Source organism: Gopherus evgoodei, chromosome 7, assembly GCF_007399415.2.
Source record: "Gopherus evgoodei ecotype Sinaloan lineage chromosome 7, rGopEvg1_v1.p, whole genome shotgun sequence".
Classification (NCBI taxonomy): domain Eukaryota; kingdom Metazoa; phylum Chordata; order Testudines; family Testudinidae; genus Gopherus; species Gopherus evgoodei.
Window position 1 is genome coordinate 38,418,600 of NC_044328.1, and position 26,959 is coordinate 38,445,558.

General features: G+C 42.3%; 1 protein-coding gene across 5 annotated transcripts in view; it reads right to left on the reverse strand.

Moving 5' to 3' along the window:
* The window catches only part of PCDH15 (protocadherin related 15), a 1,497,017-nt gene that overhangs the window by 303,878 nt on the left and 1,166,180 nt on the right, over positions 1-26,959 (reverse strand). For all 5 annotated transcript variants that reach the window (XM_030569599.1, XM_030569597.1, XM_030569596.1 and 2 more), the window contains one exon: positions 8,969-9,062. In XM_030569599.1, the coding sequence (XP_030425459.1) occupies positions 8,969-9,062 (94 nt within the window). The remainder of the gene's footprint in view (positions 1-8,968; positions 9,063-26,959) is intronic.

A 26,959-nucleotide genomic window follows, 5' to 3' on the forward strand; every position in this document is an offset into this window, starting at 1 on the left:
TACGGCCTTTCAACAGCCACAAGAGTAATCACTTGGCACAACAGTTAATATGAGGGAAGGCCCACAGTTTAGGGTACACTTTTTTGGTGGGGTAGGAAGAGGGTAAATGCATACATTGTGAGGGAGACCTTCCTCTCCACAGCCAGTTGCATGCAGCTCAGTTTCATGTATGGTCAACCAGCTCCACCATATTTCACACCATCGATTTCCTACTGCAGGTACCAATGCTGTGATTGCTCTGAAAGTCATGTAATCCATGATTCACTTTTTGCATAATGAGGACATTCTTCTAACAAAGAAGCTTCTACTGCACAGACACAGAGATGGAGATTGTTTAAACACTCATCTATTCTTCCACCTTCATCAGAGAAAATTCTGGTGAATATGAAAATTGTGAGAGTTACTCTTGCCTTATAAAGCTAAAGGAACAAAATCAATACTGAAAGAAATACATGAGTTAAGTGTATCCAATTAGGAGTAGATGTTTACTCTTTTACAGCAGGCTTTCTTGTCTTGTTAGTAAAAAAAAAATGCTGAATCATACATATCAGAGCCTCATGAATCAGGAACAGAGTCAGATTCTCACTCTTATGCATACTTCAGCTGCCTCCACACATTTCTGAAACCTCCCCAGCTCAGCATCCTACAACATTGCTGTTTGACCTCTCCACTTGATTCTCAGCTTCTTCCAGTGTAATGTGAGCTGGATATGTAAGATTGCAATTAAAGGTTAATTTGAAAGCCTAATTTGAACCTCTTATAACTGATCAACATCAAGCCTAATCTATGTGCTTCCCAACATTTAGAGTTAATACTCAGAATTAATGAAAAGTTTCACACAAAGTTTGAAGCACATCAATTCAAGATTCAGAAATATTATCAGAACCTGAAACATTTTATCCATTCCTCTCCATGCATAATCCAAAAAAGTTACATTTCATCATTTGATAGGCAAAGAGTACAAGTCACTATCTTGTGCATGGGGTATTTAAAAAAACAAAATGCAAAAAATAGCACCGTTCACCACTAAAGCAGGAATCTCTATGGAAGCAGAGACTCCAATTAAAAGAAAAAAAAAGCATTTAAGCCTGTTCTTAACATAAAATGTGTGCTTAATTACTATTAAGTCAATGGGACATAAGCATATGCTTAAGTGGTTTCCTAAATAGGGATGGATTTAGATACCTGCTTAAGCACTTTACTGAATCAGGATTAGAGAGAAAGGGGAAGAAAATACAACTTACTATTATTTCTATGTATATCCTGATGCATTTTCTATAGAGGTGTAGTGACTACATTAGGAGGCATACAGGGCTGGATGTCAGTAATGCAGATCCCATGCTACAATATCTGCATGTACATTTTTCAACTTTTCATAATCTCCATGTAAGTAGCTACACTGATTTTTAAAAAAAATAAAGTTTTATAGGTCAGAGTTAAAGTTATCATTGGAATGTGTAACATGAAAAGCCAGCAACAGTGCAACTTCTCAAAAGGATTGGGTACTTCCTATTTGCTGCTGAAGCAAACAATGGATTCTTCACACATATAATAAATGTCTAATAAAATATGAACATCTGCAATTTATAGCTTTCTTAAGCCAACTGAAAGAGTTCTTATATCCATAATTCATCTCTAAGCAATAAACACAATATTTAAATAGACTACACAAATATATTTTGCTCTAAGTATGCAACGCTCTCATAAATGTTAAAGAATAGAATATAAATATAAAGAAAATGTCACTTACTTTATTTGTACCCTGCCATTTAATTGGAAACTGGGAATTAATGAGCGTATTGTTTGCCACAGGAAAGTGAATATTCTTAGCTTTGATGTCAAACAAGTTTATTAGTTTAGACAAAGTCTAATACAAAGACTATCATCTTAAAATACAAAGGAGTTGGTAAGCAATAAGATATGAGCAAAAAGTCCAGGGCCTTATTTGATTGAAAAAGAATCTGCTCTACATGGCAGGATTTTTGTATATTAAACTTAAGAAAGCTATATTTACATGTTCACCCCTGATGGTGTGAGCTCATTCACCTGCACATCTACCAATGTGATATATGACATCATGTGTCAGCAATGCCCCTCTGCCATGCATCTGACGAAGTGGGTATTCACCCATGAAAGCTTACGTTCCAATACATCAGTTAGTCTATAAGGTGCCACAGGACTCTTTGTTGCTTGGATAATGTAATTTATCCTATATAGTCCAGGGACTGAATCTTTTTTCTCCACTAAAAGTGGTGTTGATTTGTTTTGGTGAAGGATAAGATGCATTAAGAAAGAGAATTACACAGCAAAGATACGCTATGCTCACCTGCGCATCTCATGGCCTTGTGGACAGGAATATTATTTTATTATCCAGTTCTGCCTCTGCCTCATGTTTGGCTAGAAGTAAATGCAAAGATGGAATGTACTACAAAACATTCCATTTCACATCACAATATTTTACAGTTTTCATTAACAGTCTGTGACAGCCCTTCAACAGTATTGTAAGATGAACAGATATTGATTTTAAGCCACTGGACATTCTGGAAGGACACTGCTGTGAAAAATAGACAGGACCTTCTACAAACACCATTTTCTTGTGCTCTGTAGTCAAGAGTTTGGCACCTAATTTCCACTTTTCACAGTTCCTAAATTTTTTTTAATCATTGCTATATATGTCTTCTGTAAGTTACTTGCAAGACCACAACAAACACATCCACCTTTCTGTGTTCCTTAAATACAAAGAGCAGTAAATTAATGATCTTGCAGTACGTTATATACTCATCTCACATACAAATGAAGAAACACACACACATTGTTATTTTAAGTTCTTAAATAGCACAGAATAGGATTGCTTGCTTCTTACAAAAATTCAGCATACTTTGCTTATCCAGCTATACTGAAAGAAGGATAGGAAACACTTGATATGGTTTTAATCAGGCCATAATTTTATTATTAAATGTCTGGGATTACCCTGCAGATAAAAGTATACAATGTAGGTAACCCTATGTTTATTCAGTAATTACCTGGGAGCTTCCACCAGCCACCCTCTTTTTCTCTCCAGGTCTACCAGCCAATCTATTGAACACCTTCTTTTTAAGTCCTTTTCCAAGCCATTTATCTGGTAACTATATATCTTTCCTATGGAGTATGTGCACTGGGCATCTGCCCCAGACTTACATAATGAGTTATAGACTCATAGACTCTAGGACTGGAAGGGACCTCGAGAGGTCATCGAGTCCAGTCCCCTGCCCTCATGGCAGGACCAAATACTGTCTAGACCATCCCTGATAGACATTTATCTAACCTACTCTTAAATATCTCCAGCGATGGAGATTCCACAACTTCCCTAGGCAATCTATTCCAGTGTTTAACTACCCTGACAGTTAGGAACTTTTTCCTAATGTCCAACCTAAATCTCCCTTGCTGCAGTTTAAGCCCATTGCTTCTTGTTCTATCATTGGAGGCTAAGGTGAACAAGTTTTCTCCCTTCTCCTGATGACACCCTTTTAGATACCTGAAAACTGCTATCAGGTCCTCTCTCAGTCTTCTCTTTTCCAAACTAAACAAACCCAGTTCCTTCAGCCTTCCTTCATAGGTCATGTTCTCAAGACCTTTAATCATTCTTGTTGCTCTTCTCTGGACCCTCTCCAATTTCTCCACATCTTTCTTGAAATGCGGTGCCCAGAACTGGACACAATACTCCAGTTGAGGCCTAACCAGCGCAGAGTAAAGCGGAAGAATGACTTCTCGTGTCTTGTTTACAACACACCTGTTAATGCATCCCAGAATCATGTTTGCTTTTTTTGCAACAGTATCACACTTTTCACTCATATTAAGCTTGTGGTCCACTATGACCCCTAGATCTCTTTCTGCCATACTCCTTCCTAGACAGTCTCTTCCCATTCTGTATGTGTGAAACTGATTGTTCCTTCCTAAGTGGAGCACTTTGCATTTATCTTTATTGAACTTCATTCTGTTCACCTCAGACCATTTCTCCAATTTGTCCAGATAATTTTGAATTTTGACCCTGTCCTCCAGAGCAGTTGCAATCCCTCCCAGTTTGGTATCGTCCGCAAACTTAATAAGCATACTTTCTATGCCAACATCTAAACCATTGATGAAGATATTGAACAGAACTGGTCCCAAAACAGACCCCTGCGGAACCCCACTTGTTATACCTTTCCAGCAGGATTGGGAGCCATTAACAATTACTCTCTGAGTACGGTTATCCAGCCAGTTATGCACCCACCTTATAGTAGCCCCATCTAAATTGTACTTTCCTAGCTTATCTATAAGAATATCATGCGAAACTGTATCAAATGCCTTACTAAAGTCTAGGTATATCACATCCACCGCTTCTCCCTTATCCACAAGGCTCGTTATCCTATCAAAGAACGCTATCAGATTAGTTTGACATGATTTGTTCTTTACAAATCCATGCTGGCTATTCCCTATCACCTTACCACCTTCCAAGTGTTTGCAGATGATTTCTTTGATTACCTGCTCCATTATCTTCCCTGGCACAGAAGTTAAACTAACTGGTCTGTAGTTTCCTGGGTACGACATATAATCATATAGTTGCGACATAAAATCTAATCCCTTCATGCTACACATCATAGGCACCAACTCCATGGGTGCTCCAGCCCTGGAGCACCCATGGAAAAAAAATAGCGGGTGCTTACCACACACTGGCAGCCACGCTCTCTGCCACGTCCGCTCCAACCCCCCCCCCCCCCACTGGCAACCCACTGATCAACTTATTCCCCTCCCAGTGCCTCCTGCCTGCTGTGGATCAGCTGCTCCACAGCATGCAGAGGGAGCAGAAAGAGGCAGGGAAGAGGTGGTGTGTGGGTGCAGCCTTAGAGGAAGGGACGGAGTGGGGGCAGAGCAAGGGTGGAACGAGGTGGGGTGGGGGTTTGAGGGAAGAGGTGGAAGGCAACTATTTTATACATTATTTAGAAACTGGACAAGAAAAAGTCAAAGTTCTTTAAAAACTGACTAACAGCAGTTGAAGTTCTCATTCGCAAGACAGTTAAGCTGAAAATGTCAATCAAACTGAAGCAACTAGGGCATGGTACTGAAACTGTCCAGTGCATTCAATTAAAAACTGTTTGCTTGTTCTGCTCTGAATAGGAGTTCTCACATATTTCCTAAATGTCTGTGTTCTTGGAAACTCTGAATGAGATAATATGACTTAAATTTTAAAATGATTATTCAACCATTGGTCCTAATACTTACTCTGAACAACGGGAGTGTAAAATGTCCCAAAACCAAATGTCCATGTTACAATTAAGGAAAGGAATTTTTTTTTTACGGAAAACAAAAGTAATTTTCCTTGCTCTACAGGTTAATTCTTAAAGCAGATTTTGAATTAAATGTAAAAGCTAAGCTTTTCCATGTATATTTGAATCTACTTAATTATTTTAATTTTGGTAGCATATTGCTGGATGGAAACAAATCAGATTATTATGCCAGATAATGGTGTTTAAATATGTAATAAGTAGTTTTACTCCTTAAACAATGTTTAGGTACTTGAAACAAGCCTTCCTCCCACTATAGTGTTCCTCTTCATAAGTAATACCACACCAGTGTTTTCCAAAAAAGAATATGCCTCTGTAACAAAGTCTAAAGTGGAACAGTTAGAAGAAAAACTGCAGTAATCCTCATTCATAAAAAAGTAACCATTGTTTCCTATCTATAATAGTCAATATGAGAAAAAGAATAGCACCACGTGAGTCAATGAGATTTCACTTGTGAACTCCCCACTCCACTTTGGATTTAAAATATCTTACCCAACAGCAAAGGACCACTGAATATTTTTGATTGACATTAGAACAGGTCTATGAACACCAAGTATTTGACTGCCCAACTGTGACTTTGGGTGATGTTTTCCTTTTGTATAAACCCCCCACACCACACAGGAATGCCATCACCAGTTTTTTCATTAGATCATTTAATGACAGTGAAGTTTTTTCACATATGACATAATGGCACCTGATCTCTAAAGGAACTGCCCACCTGGCCACCAAGCTGCATAGATAATTGGGCATTAATGAAGTTTCACTTTCCACACATAAAGGAAAGTCAGTTACTTTTCATGTGAAAGGGAAGCTGTACATCAGCTCAGATGCCTGAAGAGGTTGGGGACAAGGCTGGGAGATGAATACAATGGTTCCTTTGCAGCACTTTAGGCAATTTAACTTCAAAGGGGAAAAAAAAAGTCACATTTCATTCAACTCCAGCCCTGCTGCTACACTCAGCAGTACTTCAGAAGTGGCTGGGCTGCTATAACACTAGATTTTACTTTAAAAGTTGAATTAAGAGATGTAGGGTGAGCAAGAGGTGAAGGAAGGATGGGGTTTAAGCTCAAAAAAGGAGGAAAATATTTTCAACTATTCTAGCAGCAGACTATAGTCTTTCTATAACCAAAACCATAATAGGAGTTGTTAAACTCTCCAGATTTATTTTTTGCTATAGAAAAGTAAGAGATGAAAATGGCCACTGTGCTGAAAATGAAAATGACCACTGGAAAAGCAGCTGAGCTCATAGAGATTAAAGGATGGAGAAGGGTTCGAAGTGTCAAAAAAGTAAAGTATTAAGACAATAATTACTTTAATATTATTTTATGTAGACTATTAAGAGAAGGGCTGAGATGCTGGGTCTTGTTATGGCTCCTGTATATTGCTATGGTGCTGTAAAAATTCACCACACTGGGGAGATTTTGCCCCAAGCAGAAACTGTGTAGGACAACCATGGGTTCCCCTATATGAAAGGGCTGTAAGCTCCAACACAGGAGATGTGCCAGCAACTGAAAGCAGGATGATCTTAATAGCACTCAGCAGTACAGGGATTTTTTTTTTTACTGCTGAGAACCAGCCCATAGTCAGTCTGGGGGATGGGGTGCCATAATGTAGAGCAGCCTTGTGACTCCTAGAAGTGCACAAAATGGAGAGGTGCAAAAATGACTTAAGTCATATTTTTCTCTTTCTCCTGCAGGGAGGAGCCATTCTGTGCTGCACTTCTAGCAGGTGCAGAAAAAAACACTCAGCCAAGGTACTTTTAACCATTTCTCTTCCAATTTTTAATTTCCATCATGAAAGATCTGCAAAAGAATTACTCCACTCTTGTGCATCTGTTAAGATTGTAGAATGGGAAAGTTTCATCTTGGGTTTTCTGCAGACTTTAAGAATGACTTTTGTCTATTGACCTTTCTTTGACAAGTGCCCATGCAATGCCAACTAATATCTCCACACCCACTACTACCTCATCCAGTTTTCTACTTACGAGGATAAAGACATTTTAGATAGAGATATCTGTATAATTATAAAATGTGATTTTCAGCTTTTTGATATACACACTGAAGATAATTATATTGTTCCACTAAAAGAGAATGTGGTGTTACTGTGTGTTGGTGTGGGTTCACAAGTACAGTGGGCTAATGCTCAGAGACTTGTGTTGTGTGTGAGTATTACTTTATCATATGATTTCCTCCCTTTTTAGTATTTGTCTTATTGTCAGGAACTGTACTGGATGGACCTTCACTCTGAAGGTACATCTATACTTCACACCATTTACGGCAGCATGTGGGGTACATATTGTTACACGCCACAGTGCAAAACTAGGTATATCACACTATGGTGTGTAGCTACATATGGCAGTGAAGGGCTCTGGGCACTGGCAGAGGGACACTACACTGCTACTTTTAGCAGTGTAGATGAGAAGACATTGCTTGGGCAAGTAGAGAGCCATGTAGGTACATACCTAGTAGTACATACCCTAAGGGTTCAGGCATATCTTTACTCACTTCAGCAGTGCCTCACTGTCTATACTGCTATTGATACCCATGCTGGGGGAGAGATACGGGTGGCATATGTACTCTTTGCACTCACTGCCTTAAGGAGTGAGCAGTGTAAATGTAATCTGAATTAATGATGCTTTTGTGTGGGTAATAATATTTTAAGAACCATATTACAGTTTCATTAAATGTGCCAAAATATATTAGATGAAATGCTTCAAATTCATTTTTAGAGAGGTAAAATGATTTTCTTCTAGTTCTTTAGTTAAGGTTCTGAAAAAGTGGTTCAGAAACCTGAAATGAACAGCCAGTAATTCAACAAAATTATTTATTTATTATAGACTGAACTATGTGCAAGGTGCTTTCCAAACACTAAAGATGGATGATCCTCTCTCTGAAGACTGCAGAAGCTAACAATACACAAGCAGAGAGAGTTTAAGGGAAGCAAAATAACAATAGGTAATTTAAAAAATCATTGGAATGTAATGAGAGAGAGATTAATCTAACTTCTCGACACATTGTCAAGTGTCTAACTGCCTCTGGCAGAACATGCAGAAAAAGAAGTCCAAAACTCCTAACGGATAAGTTGCAAATTTCTTGCTAACTTCCAAGTAAAAGAAAAATGCCTGTTATAGTTCATAAAAAGTTTGGGAAACACTCATGCAAATTGATTTCCTTAAGTACTTTAAAAAAATTTAACTAGGACAGCATTTGCTATGTGCAAATTCTGAACCAAGATGGAGTAATACATTTAATAGGACAGAGAAAACAACACAGAATATGACTGCACACGATAAAAGGGAGCTCTTTCAAAATGGTATGCAGAAGACGACAGGTTTAGGGAGACTGGACTCCAAGTATCAGGGAAATTGAATGGTCACAAGATCCCACACAGTTGGATGAACAGTTGCATTTATTGTATTTATTTTTGCTATTGCAGAACAAAGAAATGTCAAAAGTGAGCTGGCAAAATCATTTTTGTTTTAGTGTCTAAAAGTGGTACATTTTCAAAGTGGTGCATGGGAGGTACCTACACAAACCTTTCTTGCATATAGAGAAATTGCTGCATGTCAGAGATCTATTCATTCAAGACTCAGATAAAAGATTCTATGGTTATATTATTTCCAGCTCCCAACATCTTGGTATGATAACAAACTCTCAATAGAAACTCACCCCATCTGGTCTGCCATCCGAGGCTGTAACAATCAAAATGTAGCGATCAGTGCTTTCTCTGTCCAAGGACTTTCCTAAGGCAAGAAGTCCAGAACTAGTAATAAAACAAAACATTAAATTACATTATATCACAATAGTCTTAAAAACTAGCAAGTTCTTTTGTTCCACTACTATGTTTTAGATAAAAGTTTTCCTTTGAGCAAATATTCCTTAAACTTTTAGGATACATTATAATTGGGTGAAGGTTTTGGATGGGTAAATACTTGTAAAATGATGAGCCTATTTCTAATGCTTTATGGTTGCATACATGAATAATTTAGGATTAAAGTAGTGACCTGATGATGTACAAGATTATATGATAGATAGTCCCAGACTGAACACAAGGCTGTCATTCATTCAAAGGGTTTGTACAGCTCTCATAAACTACAAGAGAGAATCTCAAGCAGTATATTCATCACAGCAGATTTCTGATAACTCTGACAGAAAAACATTTAGATTATTTGTAATAAACTATGGAAAGTCTCTCACAAGGATTCATTGAACATTTTACAGAAAAGTTTACTTTTCCATTCATTGCATAAGTATGCAATGGGTCAATTCTTTTCAGTGCTCACCAGTACAGGTACTGTATTCCCCAGTAATAAAAGATTGTCCCCAGTGCATGTGGTGTGTAAAGGAGAATAAATCAACCTACTGCATTTAGGCCAAAGCACTACAAAACAAAAATGGATGTAAATAGCAAAGACAAATAAAGCAGAGTCAGATTTATCCCAGATCTCCATGGTCAAAAGTCCAAATAACTTCTTGAACTGCTTTGTGGTGCCAAGGAACAAGAACAGATACTCATTGTGGACTACAACTCATAATCATCACAAAATTAGCAGTTAATCCTCATTTTGTAGGCAGGCTCATCTCTATTTCATCTTGAGAGATACAGCTATTTTTCTTGTAGTTTTCCCACAGTCTGTAAGAACTGTCATAGAGAATCAGACCTGAGATAAATCTAGTCCAGTATCCTCTCTCTGACAGTGGCTAGCACCCAATGATTTAGAGGTAGGTAAGAGCACCACAGCAGGCAGATGTGTCATAATCTGTCCACCACATTTGGTCTTGGCTTGGTATTTAATAGTTAGAAACTGTCTTAAACTCTGAAGCATGATGTTTAATATTCCTTCCACAATTTTTTGTCATATTTAATGACAATAACCCTGGATACTCTTGTTATCCATATAAATCCCTTCCTGAATCTTGGTAAATTCTTGGTCTCAATGAGAATGTGCCAGTGTGTTCCACAATTTAATTATATATTGTGTGGAAAAGTATTTCCTTTTATCAGTTTTGAATTTCCCACCTTTTAACTTCATTGAATGTTCCCTGGTTCTTCTCTTATGAAACAGGAAGAAGAGACAGACATTCCCCATCTACCTTCCCTGTTCCATGCATTATTTTATAGACGTTTATCATGTCCCCTCTTATTCATTTATTTCTAAGGCTCTCTCTCCATATGAAAGTTATTCCATGTCTTTGATCATTCTCATCACCCTTTGAACTCCTCCTTGTATAGCAATATCAGTTTTAAGATGAGGTGAACAGTACTGCACAGAGCATTCCAGATGAGGTCACCGCATTGATTTATATAAAGGTAGTAATAATATTCAACATCCCAGTCCTTATGCAACCTAATATCTTGTTAGCTTTTTTGACCACAGCTGTACACTGAGCAGAAGTCTTCATTAAGCTATCTATAATGACATCCAGGTCTCCTTTCTGAGTTGGAAGAGTTAATTTAGAACCCTGTAAATGGTTCTAATGGAACCGAATTGCCTTTGCCATCATGTTGCTCCTTCACCGAGGTTGTCTAGGTCTCTCTGAATCTCTCACAGTCTTCTCCTGTCCTGACTAACTTAAATAACTTTGCACTATCGGCAAATTTTGCAACCTCACTACTCCTCCCCACCCTGTGACTTTCCTGATAATTAATAAATATATTAAAAAACATGGGACCTAGTACACACTTTCAGGAACCCTGCTATTAACTATTTTTCTATGATGAAAATTGAGCATTAATCCTATTCTTTGTTTTCTATCTCCAAGCCTATTTGTGATCCATGACAATATTTTGCCTCTCACCTTATGACTGGTTAGCTTCTTGAGTATCTCTTGTGCAGTAACTTATCAGAGGTCTTTTGGAATCTAAATAAATGTCTACAAGATCTTCTTCATTCACTATTTTATTGACACATTCAAGAATTATGAGAGATTAGTTTTCCTTTTCAGAAGCTATGCTGGTTAGACCCTATCATGTTGTGATCCTCTAAGTGTTTTCTTATTCTGTTTTTATTGATCATTTCAACCAGTTTGCCAAGTACAGATGTAAGGCTTACTGTGTATAACTAGCTGTATCAATCTTAGAGAGTATTGAAAATACAGGTATAACATTTGCGATCTGTAATCCCACTTGTTGCTTTTAAAGAGATATTGCACATTTTTATTATTGCTTAGCCTGTTCATAGTTAAGCTCCATCAAACATCTTGGATTTATATAATCTGGATTTTTATATTATAAATTTGCTCCAGCACCTCTTCTTCTGACATTTCACTCTCCAAGAGCACCCCTCTTTATTATCAGAAAGGAGAAGGTCAGGGTAGGAAGCTCCCCAACATCCTTGGCAGTGAAGACTAAAGTCTCTTATGCCAGCACTCTATCTTTGGTCAGCAGGTTAGAGCAAGCTGACACTTTTAAGTGAATACTAATAGGGTTCAGTGGAATAAAGTAGGAAGTATTAGGAGCTCTTCCCTAAGATCAAGTGACTGACCTGTAAAATAATATCCAGTCTCAATCATTATGATGGGGGGAATTTGAGGAAGGTGTTAAATCGTATGTCACTCATGACTACAAACCCCCTCCCGCAAAATGCTAAGGTGCATGAATGTCTCTAGTAGCTTCTTTCAGAAATGGAAAGAACATCAAATCAGATTGACTCAGCAATAACTTATTTCTAGAATTTTACTAAACAACTAAGGGAAACATGCATTAATACTGTATATCTTACTTCCACTTCTCTAATCTCATGCACTGTTCTCTGCATGAGGCCACTAAACTTGGGAATTCAATTAGTGATTACATTCATCTTATTAAAGATCATTTAACTTTTAACCTAAACTTTTTATTTCAATATTTTTATAAATTAGAAAAGTGGAAACAGCAGTGAATGTCCTGGGATGGCAATTTGCCCCTTTCCAACGTTTTAAAAAGATCAGAAGTCTATGAATAGGTACAAAAGAGAAAACCACTCACTGCTTTTAAATAGTACACATATCCCCAACTGCCCTTTGTAATGAAATAGCCATAATCTCAATGTAACAAAACAGCTTAAAATAAAGGTTTAAGGACACTAATAAAATCTAAACAGAAGGAAATTGGATTTGCATGCTTTGCTCATGTTCAACATGAATGCTTCCTGTTAAGAAATGTGTACTTTTATTGTGACAAAATGTTAGTACAGGTAACCTGTTAAAATAAATTTCATGATTGGACTCTGAAGGAAAAGTATACTTGTGACAAATAAAATGTCCACAAGAAATAGTGCTCCAATAACACTACACTGCAGCTGCAGGCTCATTTATCACCTGTGAATTTTAGACTTAAAATGAACAGGAAAACATAAGCTGATTTACTTCTTTTAATTCCAGTGTGTACCATACCGCCCTATTCCAGGCAGCCTCTTTTTACCTCTCTAACATCTATAATACATCTTTTCTAGATAAGCTATATGGATAACTGTACATACTTGAAGAAATGGTTTAATTATGAGATATTGTGTTGCACTCAGGTCAAATGGACTGTATGCATTTCAGTTTCATGTATTCCATTGTCATTCCTTGGGCTTTAGTCAAATATCCATCACTTTCCACGGTGAGCTAATGAAGTTCCTAATTACCTCAGATCAGATTCAGATTTTAGTTGCCAGAGGAGACAGAACTGAAGCTTAATTAAAAAGGCTAGTATGTCAATCCTTAGAATGGAGGCATTATCCAGTGAGTTAGTGAAGAGAATGCTAAAGGAGATATACTGTACACAGTTAAAAAAGGGTTAATTGATGTAGCACTAAGGGACTAGACCATTTCTGGAGTCACAGAATGGGGTTCCCTCACCCTGGATTCTCAGTGCAAACAATCCTTATGCACTCCAGTTGTAAATTCAACACTAGGTGTTTTATTTACAATGTGCTTTATAAATATTTGCTCCCCGCAGCATAAATAAGTATTTCCCCCAAATCTTTACCTATTGCAAACACACAGGGCAGAAGAGAAAAGATCGCTCCTCTGTGAGATCCTGGACTTCTCTAAGGCCCCGTCTACAATGGCAAGTTTCTGCGCAGTAAAGCAGCTTTCTGAACTGTAACTCCCAAGGTGTACACACTGCCAAGCCACTTAGTGTGCATAAACTGTGCAGCTGTAGCGCTCTAAAAAAAACACCCCAATGAGAGGAGGACAACTTTCTGCGCTGGGGCTACAGTGCTGCGGTGCCAGTGTAAACACCGTGGTGATTACAGCACAGCGATTGGCCTCTGGGAGGTGTCCCACAATGCCTGTTCTCACCTCTCAGGTCATCAGTTTGAACTCTACTGCCCTGCCCTCAGGTGATTAACCGTCCACCCCACCCCATACATTTCTTTGCATATCAGAAAGTCCCCTTCCTGTTTGCTTGGTGATACATGCAGTGGTCTCAATGTATCTTTCCAGGTGGCCATGCCTGCTCCACACACCAGGCAATCATCAGCATTTGGCAAGAGGAGGCTGTCCAGTCCCAGCTGCACTCCAGTCATAGGAATTATGATACCTATGGACAGATTTCATGATGCATGATAGAAAGGGGCATGACCGGGACACATTGCAGTGTAGGGTAAAAGTGAAGGAGCTGCAGAATGCCTACCACAAGGTGTGGGAGGCAAACCATCACTCCGGTGCTGCGTCCATGAGCTGCCGGTTCTACAAAGAGCTGGATGCAATACTCAGTGGTGACCCCACGTCCACTGGGAAGGCCCCTGTGGATACTTCATTGGCTTGCATGCCAGTCGAGGGTGGACTGAGCCAGGAGGAGGAAATCTTGGACAAAGAGGGGAAAGGGGGACTCGAGGCAGAGGATGATTTGGAGGCCAGAGATGCATGCAGTTGGGAGCTCTTTTCTACCATGGAGGAGCCTAGCCAGTCACAGCAATTGAATCTTGGTGAAGCGCAAACAGGAGAGGAGGCCCCTGGTAAGTGGATCTGATTTGGGGAATTGCTGAAGCAAGTTGTTGGGGGCAGGAGAGTTGGAGAAAGCAGGCTTGTCTAGTCTGAGTCGCAGAACAGGCTGTTGATACACTCCCTCACTTCATGGGAACCTCCCTCAGAGATCTCCAGGAAATTCTCATGGAGATATTGGGCAATCAGCTGCCACAGGTTCCTCAGCAGAGCTGCTTTGCTTCTTGCCCCATTAATGGTAACTTTCCAGCGCCACTTTGCCATCATTGGGGAAACCATTGTTGCACACAGGTGAACCACATAGGGACCAGGGTGGAAGCTGCAAGCTTGAAGAAGACCCTACTTGATTCCCTGCTCACCCTCTACAGCGAGATATCTTCCATAATGATCACCTCCTGTGGAAAGTGTGGGGACAGGAATGATTATCAGGCTCCCCCTTATAGTGCTGGCTCTCCTTGTCATAAACTGATAGCTAAGGGTTAATGTCTCTTTCACCTGGAAAGGAGTAACCTGAAACACCTGAACAGAGGACCAATCAGGAAACAAGACTTTTTCAAATCTGGGTGGAGGGAGGCTTGTGTGTGAGTTCTTTGTTCTTGTCTTGTGCCTGTACTCTCTCGGCTACGAGAAGGATTTTTTCTGTCTCCTGCCTTTCTAATCTTCTGTTTCCCAGTTGTAAGTACAAAGAGATTTTTTTGTGTGTTTACATGTGTGTAGTTGCTGGAGTGTTTTGAATTGTGTTCTTTTTGAATAAGGCTGTTTATTCATATTTCTTTTAAGCAATTGACCCTGTATTTGTCCACTTAATACAGAGAGACCATTTTAATGTACTTTTTCTTTCTTTTTATATAAAGCTTTCTTTTTAAGACCTGTTGGAGTTTTTCTTTAGTGGGGAACTCCAGGGAATTGAGTCTGTAACTCACCAGGGAATTGGTGGGAGGAAGAAGTCAAGGGGAAAATCTGTGTGTTAGATTTACTAAGCCTGACTTTGCATGCCCTCTGGGTAAGGAGGAAGAGAGATTAGCTATCTCGGTACTTGTGTTTTCCAGGACTGGAAATAGGGAGGGTGGAATCCCTCTGTTTAGATTCACGGAGCTTGCTTCCGTGTATCTCTCCAGGAACCCAGGGAGGGAACACCTGGGAAGGAGGAGGGGGAAGGGAAAGGGTTTATTCCCCTTTGTTGTGAGACTCAAGGAATTTGGGTCTTGGGGTCCCCAGGGAAGGTTTTTTGGGGGACCAGAGTGCCCCAAAACACTCTAATTTTTTGGGTGGTGGCAGCTTTACCAGGTCCAAGCTGGTAACTAAGCTTGGAGGTTTTCATGCTAACACCCATATTTTGGACGCTAAGGTCCAAATCTGGGAAATATGTTATGACATGGTGGCACAGCGGTGTGGATAGATAGATAGAATCCAGAAGCCAGTAGGAATATTATATTTTTCTTTTCTCTGCTAGGGGCTTTTAAGCAGAGAGGGTTTGGTTTTAAAAGGAACCGGAGAGATTTTTTTTTTCTGCTCTCTCTTGCAGTTTTGGCTTGCATATTAAACAAGGAACCATTAAGGAACTATTAAGGGTCTTTTGTTAAACATAGCACTCCCATTAGGAGTCAAGTACCAGCACAATACACATGCAAATAAAGTGGTTTTTCTGGTTTACTTTACATTTAAAAGATTAGCTAGAGGAAGAAAGGGAAAAAGGCATTGTTGCTAGGCAGACCCCAGGAGGCAACAGAGAGCCTGCAGTTCAGAAGCTAAACACCGGAGGGCACCCCAGCACAAGGAAACAGGAACCATGCCTTCCAATACAAAAATGGAGGCCGAAGCACAAATCAAAGAAGCTGAACACAGGCGACAACTGGAAAAAAGACAAAAAGAGGTGGAGCTGAAAGAAAAGGAAGAAAACATGAACTGGACTTAGCGCCAGCTGGGCTGCATGCTCCAGCCAATCCTAATAACCCTTCACCAATTATGCTTCCACATCCCAAGAAATTTCCCACCTACAAGGCAGGTGATGACACTGAGGCCTTCTTGGAAAATTTTGAAAGAGCCTATCTTGGGTACAGCATCCCTGAAGACCAGTACATGGTAGAATTGAGGCCACAGCTCAGTGGACCTTTAGCAGAGGTGGCAGCTGAAATGCCTAAGGAGAAAATGAACGACTATAAACTTTTTCAAACCAAGGCCAGATACAGAATGGGGTTAACCCCGGATCATGCCCGTCGGCGTTTCAGAACCCAAAAGTGGAAACCAGATATGTCATTTCCCAAACACGCCTACTACGTTGGGAAAAATTATGAGGCTTGGATATCCGGAAACAATGTTAAATCCTTGGAGGAACTGCACCTCCTCATACAAATGGAGCAGTTCTTGGATGGTGTTCCTGAGGACATAACACGGTATATACAAGATGGAAAACCCCAAAATCTCACTGAGGCGGGGGAGATTGGAACTAAATGGATGGAAGTGGCAGAAAGCAAGAAAGCTACTGTCAAGGGGAGCGAATACCCCAGAGGGCACACCGACAATAAACCCTACAACCGAGGGCAACCAAAGACCCCACCTACAACCCAAGTAAAGCCACAGATGCCCTATTCTTCTACCTCACCAGTCTCCAGTAACCCACCTCGACCCAGTGACTAGTCATCTAGAAGATGCTTTAAGTGTAATGAACTGGGACATATCAAGGCCAACTGCCCAAAGACCGCCAACCGAGTGCAGTTCATTACACCACCATCACCCAAAAGATCCCCAGGCCCAGATGCCTCTCAAATACCCTTGGAGCAAAGGGAAAATTTGAGAGTGGGCGGAAAAAAAGGTTACTGCATGAAGAAACACAGGGGCACAAGTATCAGCTATCCACCAATCCTTTGTCGACCCAAAATTCATCAACCCAAAGGCCCAAGTGACAATTTACCCCTTCATGTCACAAGCTGTAGACTTGCCTACAGCTGAACTGCCTGTCCAGTACAAAGTCTGGTCAGGAATGTGGACTTTTGCAGGCTATAACAATTATCCCATCCCCATGCTACTGGGGAAAGACTCGGCCAACCAGGTGAAGCGGGCCAAGAGAGTAGGAATGGTTACACGTAGCCAAACCAGGCAAGCTTCCAGACCCATTCCTGTTCCTGAGCCGTCCACAGACGCCCCGTCTGTGTTACCAGAGACCCAGACAGAGGTAGTGGACCCGGATTCCATGCTGTCATAAACAGATAGCTAAGGGTTAATGTCTCTTTCACCTGAAACACCTGACCAGAGAACCAATCAGGAAACCGGATTTTTTCAACTTTGGGTGGAGGGAATTGTGTGTCTGAGTCTTTTGTCTGTCTGCCTGCTGTCTCTGAGCTTTGGAGAAGTAGTTCTGTTTTCTAATCTTCTGTTTCTAAGTGTAAGGACAAAGAGATCAGATAGTAAGTTATATGGTTTCTTTTCTTTGGTATTTACATGAATATAAGTGCTGGAGTGCTTTAATTTGTATTCTTTTTGAATAAGGCTGTTTATTCAATATTCTTTTAAGCAATTGACCCTGTGTTGTATCATCTTAATACAGAGAGAACATTTGTATGTATTTTTCTTTCTTTTTTTATATAAAGCTTTCTTTTAAGACCTGTTGGAGTTTTTCTTTACTTCAGGGAAATTGAGTCTGTACTCACCAGGAATTGGTGGGAGGAAGAAATCAGGGGGGAGAGCTGTGTGTGGGTTGTATTGGCTAGCCTGATTTTGCATTCCCTCTGGGGAAATAGGAAAGTACTTTTTGTTTCCAGGATTGGAAACGGAGAGGGCAAGTTACTCTGTTTGGATTCACAGAGCTTGTGTCTGTGTATCTCTCCAGGAGCATCTGGAGGGGGGAAGGGAAAAAGGATTATTTCCCTTTGTTGTGAGACTCAAGGGATTTGGGTCTTGGGGTCCCCAGGGAAGGTTTTTTCAGGGGGACCAGAGTGCCCCAAAACACTCTAATTTTTTGGGTGATGGCAGCAAGTACCAGGTCCAAGCTGGTAACTAAGCTTGGAGGTTTTCATGCTAACCCCCATATTTTGGACGCTAAGGTCCAAATCTGGGAATAAGGTTATAACACATGCCAACCACTGAAACAGCCACAGCACCTCCAGTCCCAGGCCCGGAACTGGAACAGCAACCAGCACCAGCAATTGCAACCACATCTTCAAACTCAATGCCAGAGGGCGCCAGCGAGCCAGAACTGGCAGAAGCAGCAGACAACCATACCCAAGGGGCTCAGCCAGAGCCTGAAATACCCTCAGGTGCACCAGCGAAGAGCAGTTCACCAGCAACAAAAGCAACCCCATCACCTACATCGCTTCCAGAGGGACCAAGCCCAAGTCCCCAGTCTGAGGAAGAACTGGTGACCCCAGCCTCAAGGGAACAGTTCCAGACTGAGCAGGAAGCAGATAACACCCTTCAAAAAGCTTGGGTGGCGGCATGGAGCACCCCACCGCCTCTCAGCTCTTCTAATCAATCCCAGTTTGTTATAGACCAAAAACTTTTTATACAAGGAAATTCTTTCTGGTAAACACTGGGGAAAATGGCAGCCGCAAAAACAGTTGGTGGTTCCAACTAAATACCGGGGGAAGCTCTTAAGCTTAAGCCCATGATCATCGCAGTGGCCATGCTGGGGTTAACAGAACCAACTACAGATTGGGGAAGTCCTTCCATTGGGAGGGGATGGGCAAGGATGTTGCCAAGTATGTCCGGTCTTGTGAAGTATGCCAAAGAGTGGGAAAACCCCAAGACCAGGTCAAGGCCCCTCTCCAGCCACTCCCCATAATTCAGGTCCCATTTCAGCGAGTAGCTGTAGATATTCTGGGTCCTTTCCCAAAAAACACACCCAGAAGAAAGTAGGCTCTAGGCAACACCAGGGCTAACACTGTGTGCCTGGCCCTAACAGACATTTTTGCCAGGGTAGGTTGGCCCTCCAACATCCTTACAAATTCAGGATCTAATTTCCTGGCAGGGACCATGAAAGAACTGTGGGAAACTCATGGAGTGAACCACTTGGTTGCCACCCCTACCACCATCAAACCAATGGCCTAGTGGAAAGGTTTAATGGAACTTTGGGGGCCATGATACGTAAATTCATCAACAAACACTCCAATAATTGGGACCTAGTGTTGCAGCAGTTGCTGTTTGCCTACAGGGCTGTACCACATCCCAATTTAGGGTTTTCACCGTTTGAACTTGTGTATAGTCACAAGTTAAGGGGCCATTACAGTTGGTGAAGCAGCAATGGGAGGGGTTTACGCCTTCTCCAGGAACTAACATTCTGGACTTTGTAAGCAACCTACAAAGCACCCTCCGACACTCTTTAGCCCTTGCTAAAGAAAACCTAAAGGATGCTCAGGAAGAGCAAAAGGCCTGGTATGACAAACATACCAGAGAACGTTCCTTCAAGGTAGGAGACCAGGTTATGGTCTTAAAGGCGCAACAGGCTCATAAGATGGAAGCATCATGGGAAGGGCCATTCACGGTCCAAGAGCACCTGGGAACTGTGAACTACCTCATAGCATTTCCCAATTCCTCACTCAAGCCCAGAGTGTACCATCTTAATTCTCTCAAGCCTTTCTCTTCCAGAGACATACAGGTTTGTCAGTTTACAGTCCAGGAAGATGATGCTTAGTGGCCTGAAGGTGTCTACTACGAAGGGAAAAAAGACAGTGGCGTGGAAGAGGTGAACCTCTCAACCACCCTGCAACGTCTGCAGCGGCGACAAATCAAGGAGCTGTGCACTAGCTTCGCCGCATTGTTCTCAGCCACCCCAGGACGGACTGAACGGGCATACCACTCCATTGACACAGGAGGAAATCGCCGCCAGTGAGGTTCCCCACTGTCTGCAATTTGGGGGGCATGTCATAAACAGATAGCTAAGGGTTAATGTCTCTTTCACCTGGAAAGGAGTAACCTGAAACACCTGAACAGAGGACCAATCAGGAAACAAGACTTTTTCAAATCTGGGTGGAGGGAAGTTTGTGTGTGAGTTCTTTGTTCTTGTCTTGTGCCTGTACTCTCTCGGCTACGAGAAGGATTTTTTCTGTCTCCTGCCTTTCTAATCTTCTGTTTCCCAGTTGTAAGTACAAAGAGATTTTTTTTGTGTGTTTACATGTGTGTAGTTGCTGGAGTGTTTTGAATTGTGTTCTTTTTGAATAAGGCTGTTTATTCATATTTCTTTTAAGCAATTGACCCTGTATTTGTCCACTTAATACAGAGAGACCATTTTAATGTACTTTTTCTTTCTTTTTATATAAAGCTTTCTTTTTAAGACCTGTTGGAGTTTTTCTTTAGTGGGGAACTCCAGGGAATTGAGTCTGTAACTCACCAGGGAATTGGTGGGAGGAAGAAGTCAGGGGGAAAATCTGTGTGTTAGATTTACTAAGCCTGACTTTGCATGCCCTCTGGGTAAGGGGGAAGAGAGATTAGCTATCTCAGTACTTGTGTTTTCCAGAACTGGAAATAGGGAGGGTGGAATCCCTCTGTTTAGATTCACGGAGCTTGCTTCCGTGTATCTCTCCAGGAACCCAGGGAGGGAACACCTGGGAAGGAGGAGGGGGAAGGGAAAGGGTTTATTCCCCTTTGTTGTGAGACTCAAGGAATTTGGGTCTTGGGGTCCCCAGGGAAGGTTTTTTGGGGGACCAGAGTGCCCCAAAACACTCTAATTTTTTGGGTGGTGGCAGCTTTACCAGGTCCAAGCTGGTAACTAAGCTTGGAGGTTTTCATGCTAACACCCATATTTTGGACGCTAAGGTCCAAATCTGGGAAATATGTTATGATACTCCTCAAGTGCCCAAGAGCCGCCCAGTGTACAGCAGGGTCTGGGAAGAGTGATTTCCCCTGCCCCTGTGGTTACTCACCATTTTGAGGGTCTTGTGGCTCATGTGTGCTTGCCTGGGGTCAGCCAGTAAGTGTCAGGTGTGAGAGCACTGGCTGTGTTTTAAAGCATTGAATCAGTGTTGTCTGTGTTGCAGCAACAATACTGCTTCTGTAAAATGTTGCATTTAAACTTCACAGAGATGCCCTTGGGAGCCCAGCCTCCCTCTTTGTTATCAGCGGCAGAAGGGCTGTGCAGAATTAGAAAGCGGCCAAGGAGAACTAAGGAAGACTTTCTCTGTGAGGTTATGATGCACTCTGCTGCCGAGAAACGGGAATTGAACGAGTGGCAGGAGAGTGAGAAGAGGGACCAAAAGGAGAAGGCAACACACCAGAAAGAAGCCACGGCGCAGCTCTTAAACGTCATGGAGCACCAAGTGGACACGCTTCAGGCGATACTAGCTCTTCAAACCAAGTAGCTCCATGCCTGCCCTCCCCTGCAACCGCTGTCACAAAACTCTTTCCCATGCGCCCCCGTACACACTGCCAACACACTGTTATCAACCTCCTGGCTCCACTCTCAACCGACAGCATGTCACTCCTCCATCCTCACAGTCCAGCACTGTGTACTCCCACTACCCACTGCACTCAACACCCATCCCTCTGCAGTTTGGCCCTGCTGAAGTACAACACCTGCTGCATTGTACTCCAAAGGAGAAGGCTGGGTATGATTCCTGAACATATACAAATCTGTAGCCATCCCGGAACCGCTCCTGCTCTTAAGACCTTCCCTTCCCCCATCCTCCTCCCTGCTGATGAATTTTTTGTTTGAGTCTCTACTCTGGTTGTAGTCTTTTAAAAAAAGAATTGTGTTTGTTTGAAAGCAATCTTTATTTTATTAAGTAAAAGCAAAAAGAGCACTGCAAAGCAACATACAATTATGTTAAGGCCCCATCTTGCACCATGTGCACCAATCACCTCCTAGCATTACAGGCACTGCAATCCTGAGCATAGCAACAATATTAGTGGTTTTCAGTTTCAAATTGCTGCCGCAAGGCATCCCTGATCCTTATATAGCTCTGCGCTGTGCCCTTCTAATAGCCCTGGTCTCTGGCTGTTCAAACTCAGCCTCCAGGTGATGAGCCTCTGTGGTCCAGCCCTGAGTGAAGCTTTCACCCTTCCCTTCACAAATATTATGGAGCGTACAGCATACAGCTATAAGCATAGGAATATTGTCATCAGCCATGTTCAGCTTCCCATACAGGCATTGCCAGTGGGCTTTTAAACAGCCAAATGCACACTCCACAGTCATTCTGCATTTGCTGAGCCTGTTGTTGAACCGCTCCTTGCTGCTGTCAAATTGCCCTGTGTATAGCTTCATAAGACACAGCATTAAGGGGTAGGCGGGGTCTCCCAGGATCACAATGGGCATTTCGACTTCCCTACGGTGATCTTCTGGTCCAGGAAGAAAGTCCCTGCTTGCAGCTTCTTGAACAGGACAGTGATCTGAAAGATGTGTTCATCATGCACCTTTCTGGACCAGCCTGCGTTAATGTCTGTGAAACGTCCACAGTGATTCACAAGTGCCTGGAAAACCATTGAGAAACACCCCTTGTGATTAATGCACTCTGTGGCTACTTGGTCTGGTGTCAGAATTGGAATGTGCATGCCATCTATCGCCCCTTCGCAGTTAGGGAAGCCCATTTGTTCAAAGCCATCCACAATGTCACACACATTGCCGAGAGCCCCGGTCTTTTGGAACAGGATGCGATTAATGGCCCTGTACACTTCCATCAACGGTCGACTTTCCCACTCCGAACTGGTTAGCAAGTGATTGGTAGCAGTCTAGATTAGCCAGCTTCCACAGTGTAATCACCATGTGCTTCACCAGCGATAGGGCAGCGCTCATTCTCGTGTCCTTGAATGCGGGGTTGGGGCGAGCTCATCACAGTCCCACGAATGTGGCTTCCCACGTGCGAAAGTTCTGCAGCCACTGCTCATCATCCCAGACGTGCATCACGATGTGATCCCACCACTCAGTGCCACAAGCAATCTCATGACATAACTACCACACATGGCAAAATCAGTGTTGAATTCCTCTTGCCGTTGCAGTTTAAGGAATAACTCTACTGCCACTTGTGACATGTTGGTCAAGGCAAGCAGCACACTGGTCAACAGTTCGGGACCCATTCCTGCAGCTCGAAAAAGGCAGGGCAGTACACAGACTGTTGAAAGATAGTGCCAAATGCGGACGGAAGCACTGGGATTTCTGGGGTGCAAAGCAATGCATCATGGGGCATTGACACTGGACCCAGTCTTAGCGGCAAAAGAGAAAGAGGTGCTCTGTGGGATACCTGCCCAGAGTGCACTGCTCTGAATACCACTGCAAGTGCCGCAAGCATGAACACACTATTGTGCAGGCAGTTGTCAATGTGAACACACAACAGCTGTTTTCCTTCTGTGCTCTCTGACCGGCGCTGTAACTGCCGGTGCTGTAACTTTGCCAGTGCCCTAACCCTTCCTTCTAGCTCTCTCTACTCCCTTCTGTCTCATGCTGCCTCTCCTTCAACTGTTTCCAGTTGATGAGCAGAATCACCCAATTAATTAGCTGATCACTTAGTACTTAAACTATTACCTCATCAATTTACCCCACTGTGTGGTTGCTTCCAAAGGGCACATAGTGATGAGTCAGCCTTAGGCTACTCACACTCTGTCACAATTACCTAGATTAGAGAGGCAAGCTGACTGAGGTAATATATTTTACTGGACCAGCTTCTGTTGGTGTGAGAGACAAGTTTTCAAGCTTCCACACAATTACCTAAATTGAAACATATGAAAAAGCTTCCTATTTAAGGACCTTGTAGTGGGGTGGTTACCCGCTCCTGCCCTTCAGAGAGCCAAGAGAGGGCTGTAGCTGGGGCAAGAAGCCTGGGCTGATTGGGAGAAAGCAGGCCCAGCTGTGGCCAGGTCCCAATCAGGCCCAGCTGGCCCCTATAAGAGGAAGCGAGCCAGGAGCCCAGACAGTTTCTCTTTGGCTGTAGAGGGAGAAGGGCCTGGCTGCACAAAGCTAGACAAGGTACCTCGAGTGGAGCAGGGCTGGGGAAAGGCAGAGGAGCTGGGGAGCTCCTGCCTGGAAAGCCCCAGGCTGCCACCTAGCATTAGGCCAAGAGGTACTGGGAGTTTCAGGGGGCAACCCAGGGACAGGCAAAGGCAGCAGGTCCAAACCCCTTTGCCTGTGATGAGTGGCTGATACTGCAGTCTGCCCCAGTGACAGGGGCTAGATGGAGACTGGGCAGCAGCCAATACTGAGGCAAAGTGGGGATAGTGGGCTGGGGGTTCCCCAGGAGGGAGAGACCCAGTTAAAGGGGCACCAGGGTCCTGAGAGGGACACGGGGGCCAAGAGGACAGGCAGATCACCGGCCTGCAGAGGGCGCTCCAGGCTGGCAGTGAGCTAATTCCCGTGGACAACCAGCAGGAGGCACCGCAGGGGTGAGTCTGCTCATCTACAGACCTCATCCTTCTTAAATTAAAATAAATGGGAGTCTTTCAAGTAATTTCAATGGTCTTTGGCTTGGGTCCTAAGTGCATCTGGGTTCTTAAGAAAAGGATCTAATGAAATGACCTGGAACAATAAAAAGATTATTGGAACAATCGCAGCGACATGCTGCTATTCCTATATTGTGCCCTTACTCCACTATAATCAAATAGCATTTGACTTGGCAGAACAAGTCAAGATTGGATGTCCTTTCTAAAAGATAGATTCTACATCAACCAATCTGGTTTCACTGAATTAGAGGGTGATGTGGCCTATGTCATGAAGGAGGTCAGACTAGGTGATAATGATTGTGGCCTTAAAATCTATGAATATCTATAAGAGGCTATGAGACGTCACTCCTATGCCAAGAACATTTAGAAAACACTAACCATATATTTTCCTCACCACCAATCCATTTTCTGCATAAAATGTCTCAATGCATAGAAAAAAAATCAGTGGATGGACAAAGAGAACTTAGCTCATACTCAGTACAGAAAAGACATAAGTGATGATGGTATGAAGGGAGATAATTCTTCAAAGAAACTTGACAATACTCTAACAACAGACCACACACCATAAAAGATGGAAAAACTTAGTGGCTATACTGGACTCCTCTTATTCTTGATACACAGATGGTTACAGTTGCGCGGATTGCCTTTTATCTTAAGATGGCTAGGAAAGCACAACTTTTCCTCTCTAAGGACCCAGCCACTCTAAGGACCCAAGCTTTTATAATTGTACCAGAGACTCTATACAACTGTGGTATGGAGGCTGCTTCTGGGGTAGAATGCACAGCCAATCACCCAAGCAACTAAGCTGTCTCAGGCATGGACTGCCTTTTTGTCCAATATTTGTACAATGTCTTGCACAATAGGCCCTAGTCCATAAGTGGGGCTCCTAAGTGCTATGTTAATAAAATAAAATAAAATAAAATACTAAAAACTAAAGTGTTGGGTGCTGTGGGAGCCAGCTTGGAGAGACTATATGAACAGAAAGAACAGGAGTACTTGTGGCACCTTAGAGACTAACAAATTTATTTGAGCACAAGCTTTCGTGGGCTACAGCCCACTTCTTTGGATGCATGGAATGGAACATATATTAAGGAGATATATACACACACATACAGAGAGCATGAGAAAGTGGGAGTTGCCTTACCAACTCTAAGAGGCCAATTAAGTAACGAAAAAAAAAAACTTTTGAAGTGATAATCTAGATAGCCCAGTACAGACAGTTTAATAAGAAGTGTGAGAATACTTACCAAGGGAGACAGATTCAATGTTTGTAATGGCTGATACATTCCCAATCCCTATTTAAACCTAAGGTGATTGTATCTAGTTTGCATATCAATTCCAGCTCAGCAGTTTCTTGTTGGAGTCTGTTTTTGAAACTTTTCTGTTGTAAAATTGCCACCCGCAGGTCTGTCACTGAATGACCACAAAGGTTAAAGTGTTCTACTGGTTTCTGAGTGTTATGTCAAACTTGCGTCCATTAATTCTTTTGTGTAGAGATTGTCCGGTTTGGCCAATGTACATGGCAGAGAGACATTGCTGGCACATGATGGCATATATCACATTGGTAGATGTGCAGGTGAATGAGCCCCTGATGGTATGGCTGATGTGATTAGGTCCTATGATGATGTCACTTGAATAGATATGTGGACAGAGTTGGCATCTGGCTTTGTTGCAAGGGTAGGTTCCTGGGTTAGTGTTTTTGTTCAGTGATGTGTGGTTGCTGGTGAGTATTTGCTTCAGGTTGGGGGGTTGTCTGTAAGCGAGGACAGGTCTGTCCACCAAGATCTGTGAGAGTGAGGGATCATCTTTCAGGATAGGTTGTAGATCTTTGGTGATACGCTAGAGAGGTTTTAGTTGGGGGCTGAAGGTGACAGCTAGTGGTGTTCTGTTATTTTCTTTGTTGGGCCTGTCTTGTAGGAGGTGACTTCTGGGTACTCGTCTGGCTCTGTCAATCTGTTTTTTCACTTCAGCAGGTGGGTACTGTAGTTTTAAGAATGCTTGATAGAGATCTCGTAGGTGCTTGTCTCTGTCTGAGGGATTGGAGCAAATGTGGTTGTATCTTAGAGCTTGGCTGTAGACAATGGATTGTGTGGTGTGTCCTGGATGGAAGCTGGAGGCATGTAGGTAAGTATAGTAGTCAGCAGGTTTCCGGTATAGGGTGGTATTTATGTGATCATCGCTTATTAGCACAGTAGTGTCCAGGAAATGGACCGCTTGTGTGGATTGATCTAGGCTGAGGTTGACGGTGAGGTGGAAATAATTGAAATCATGGTGGAATTCCTCAAGGGCTTCTTTTCCATGGGTCCAGATGACGAAGATGTCATCAATGTAGCGCAAGTAGAGTAGGAGCGTTAGGGGACGAGAGCTAAGGAAGCGTTGTTTTAAGTC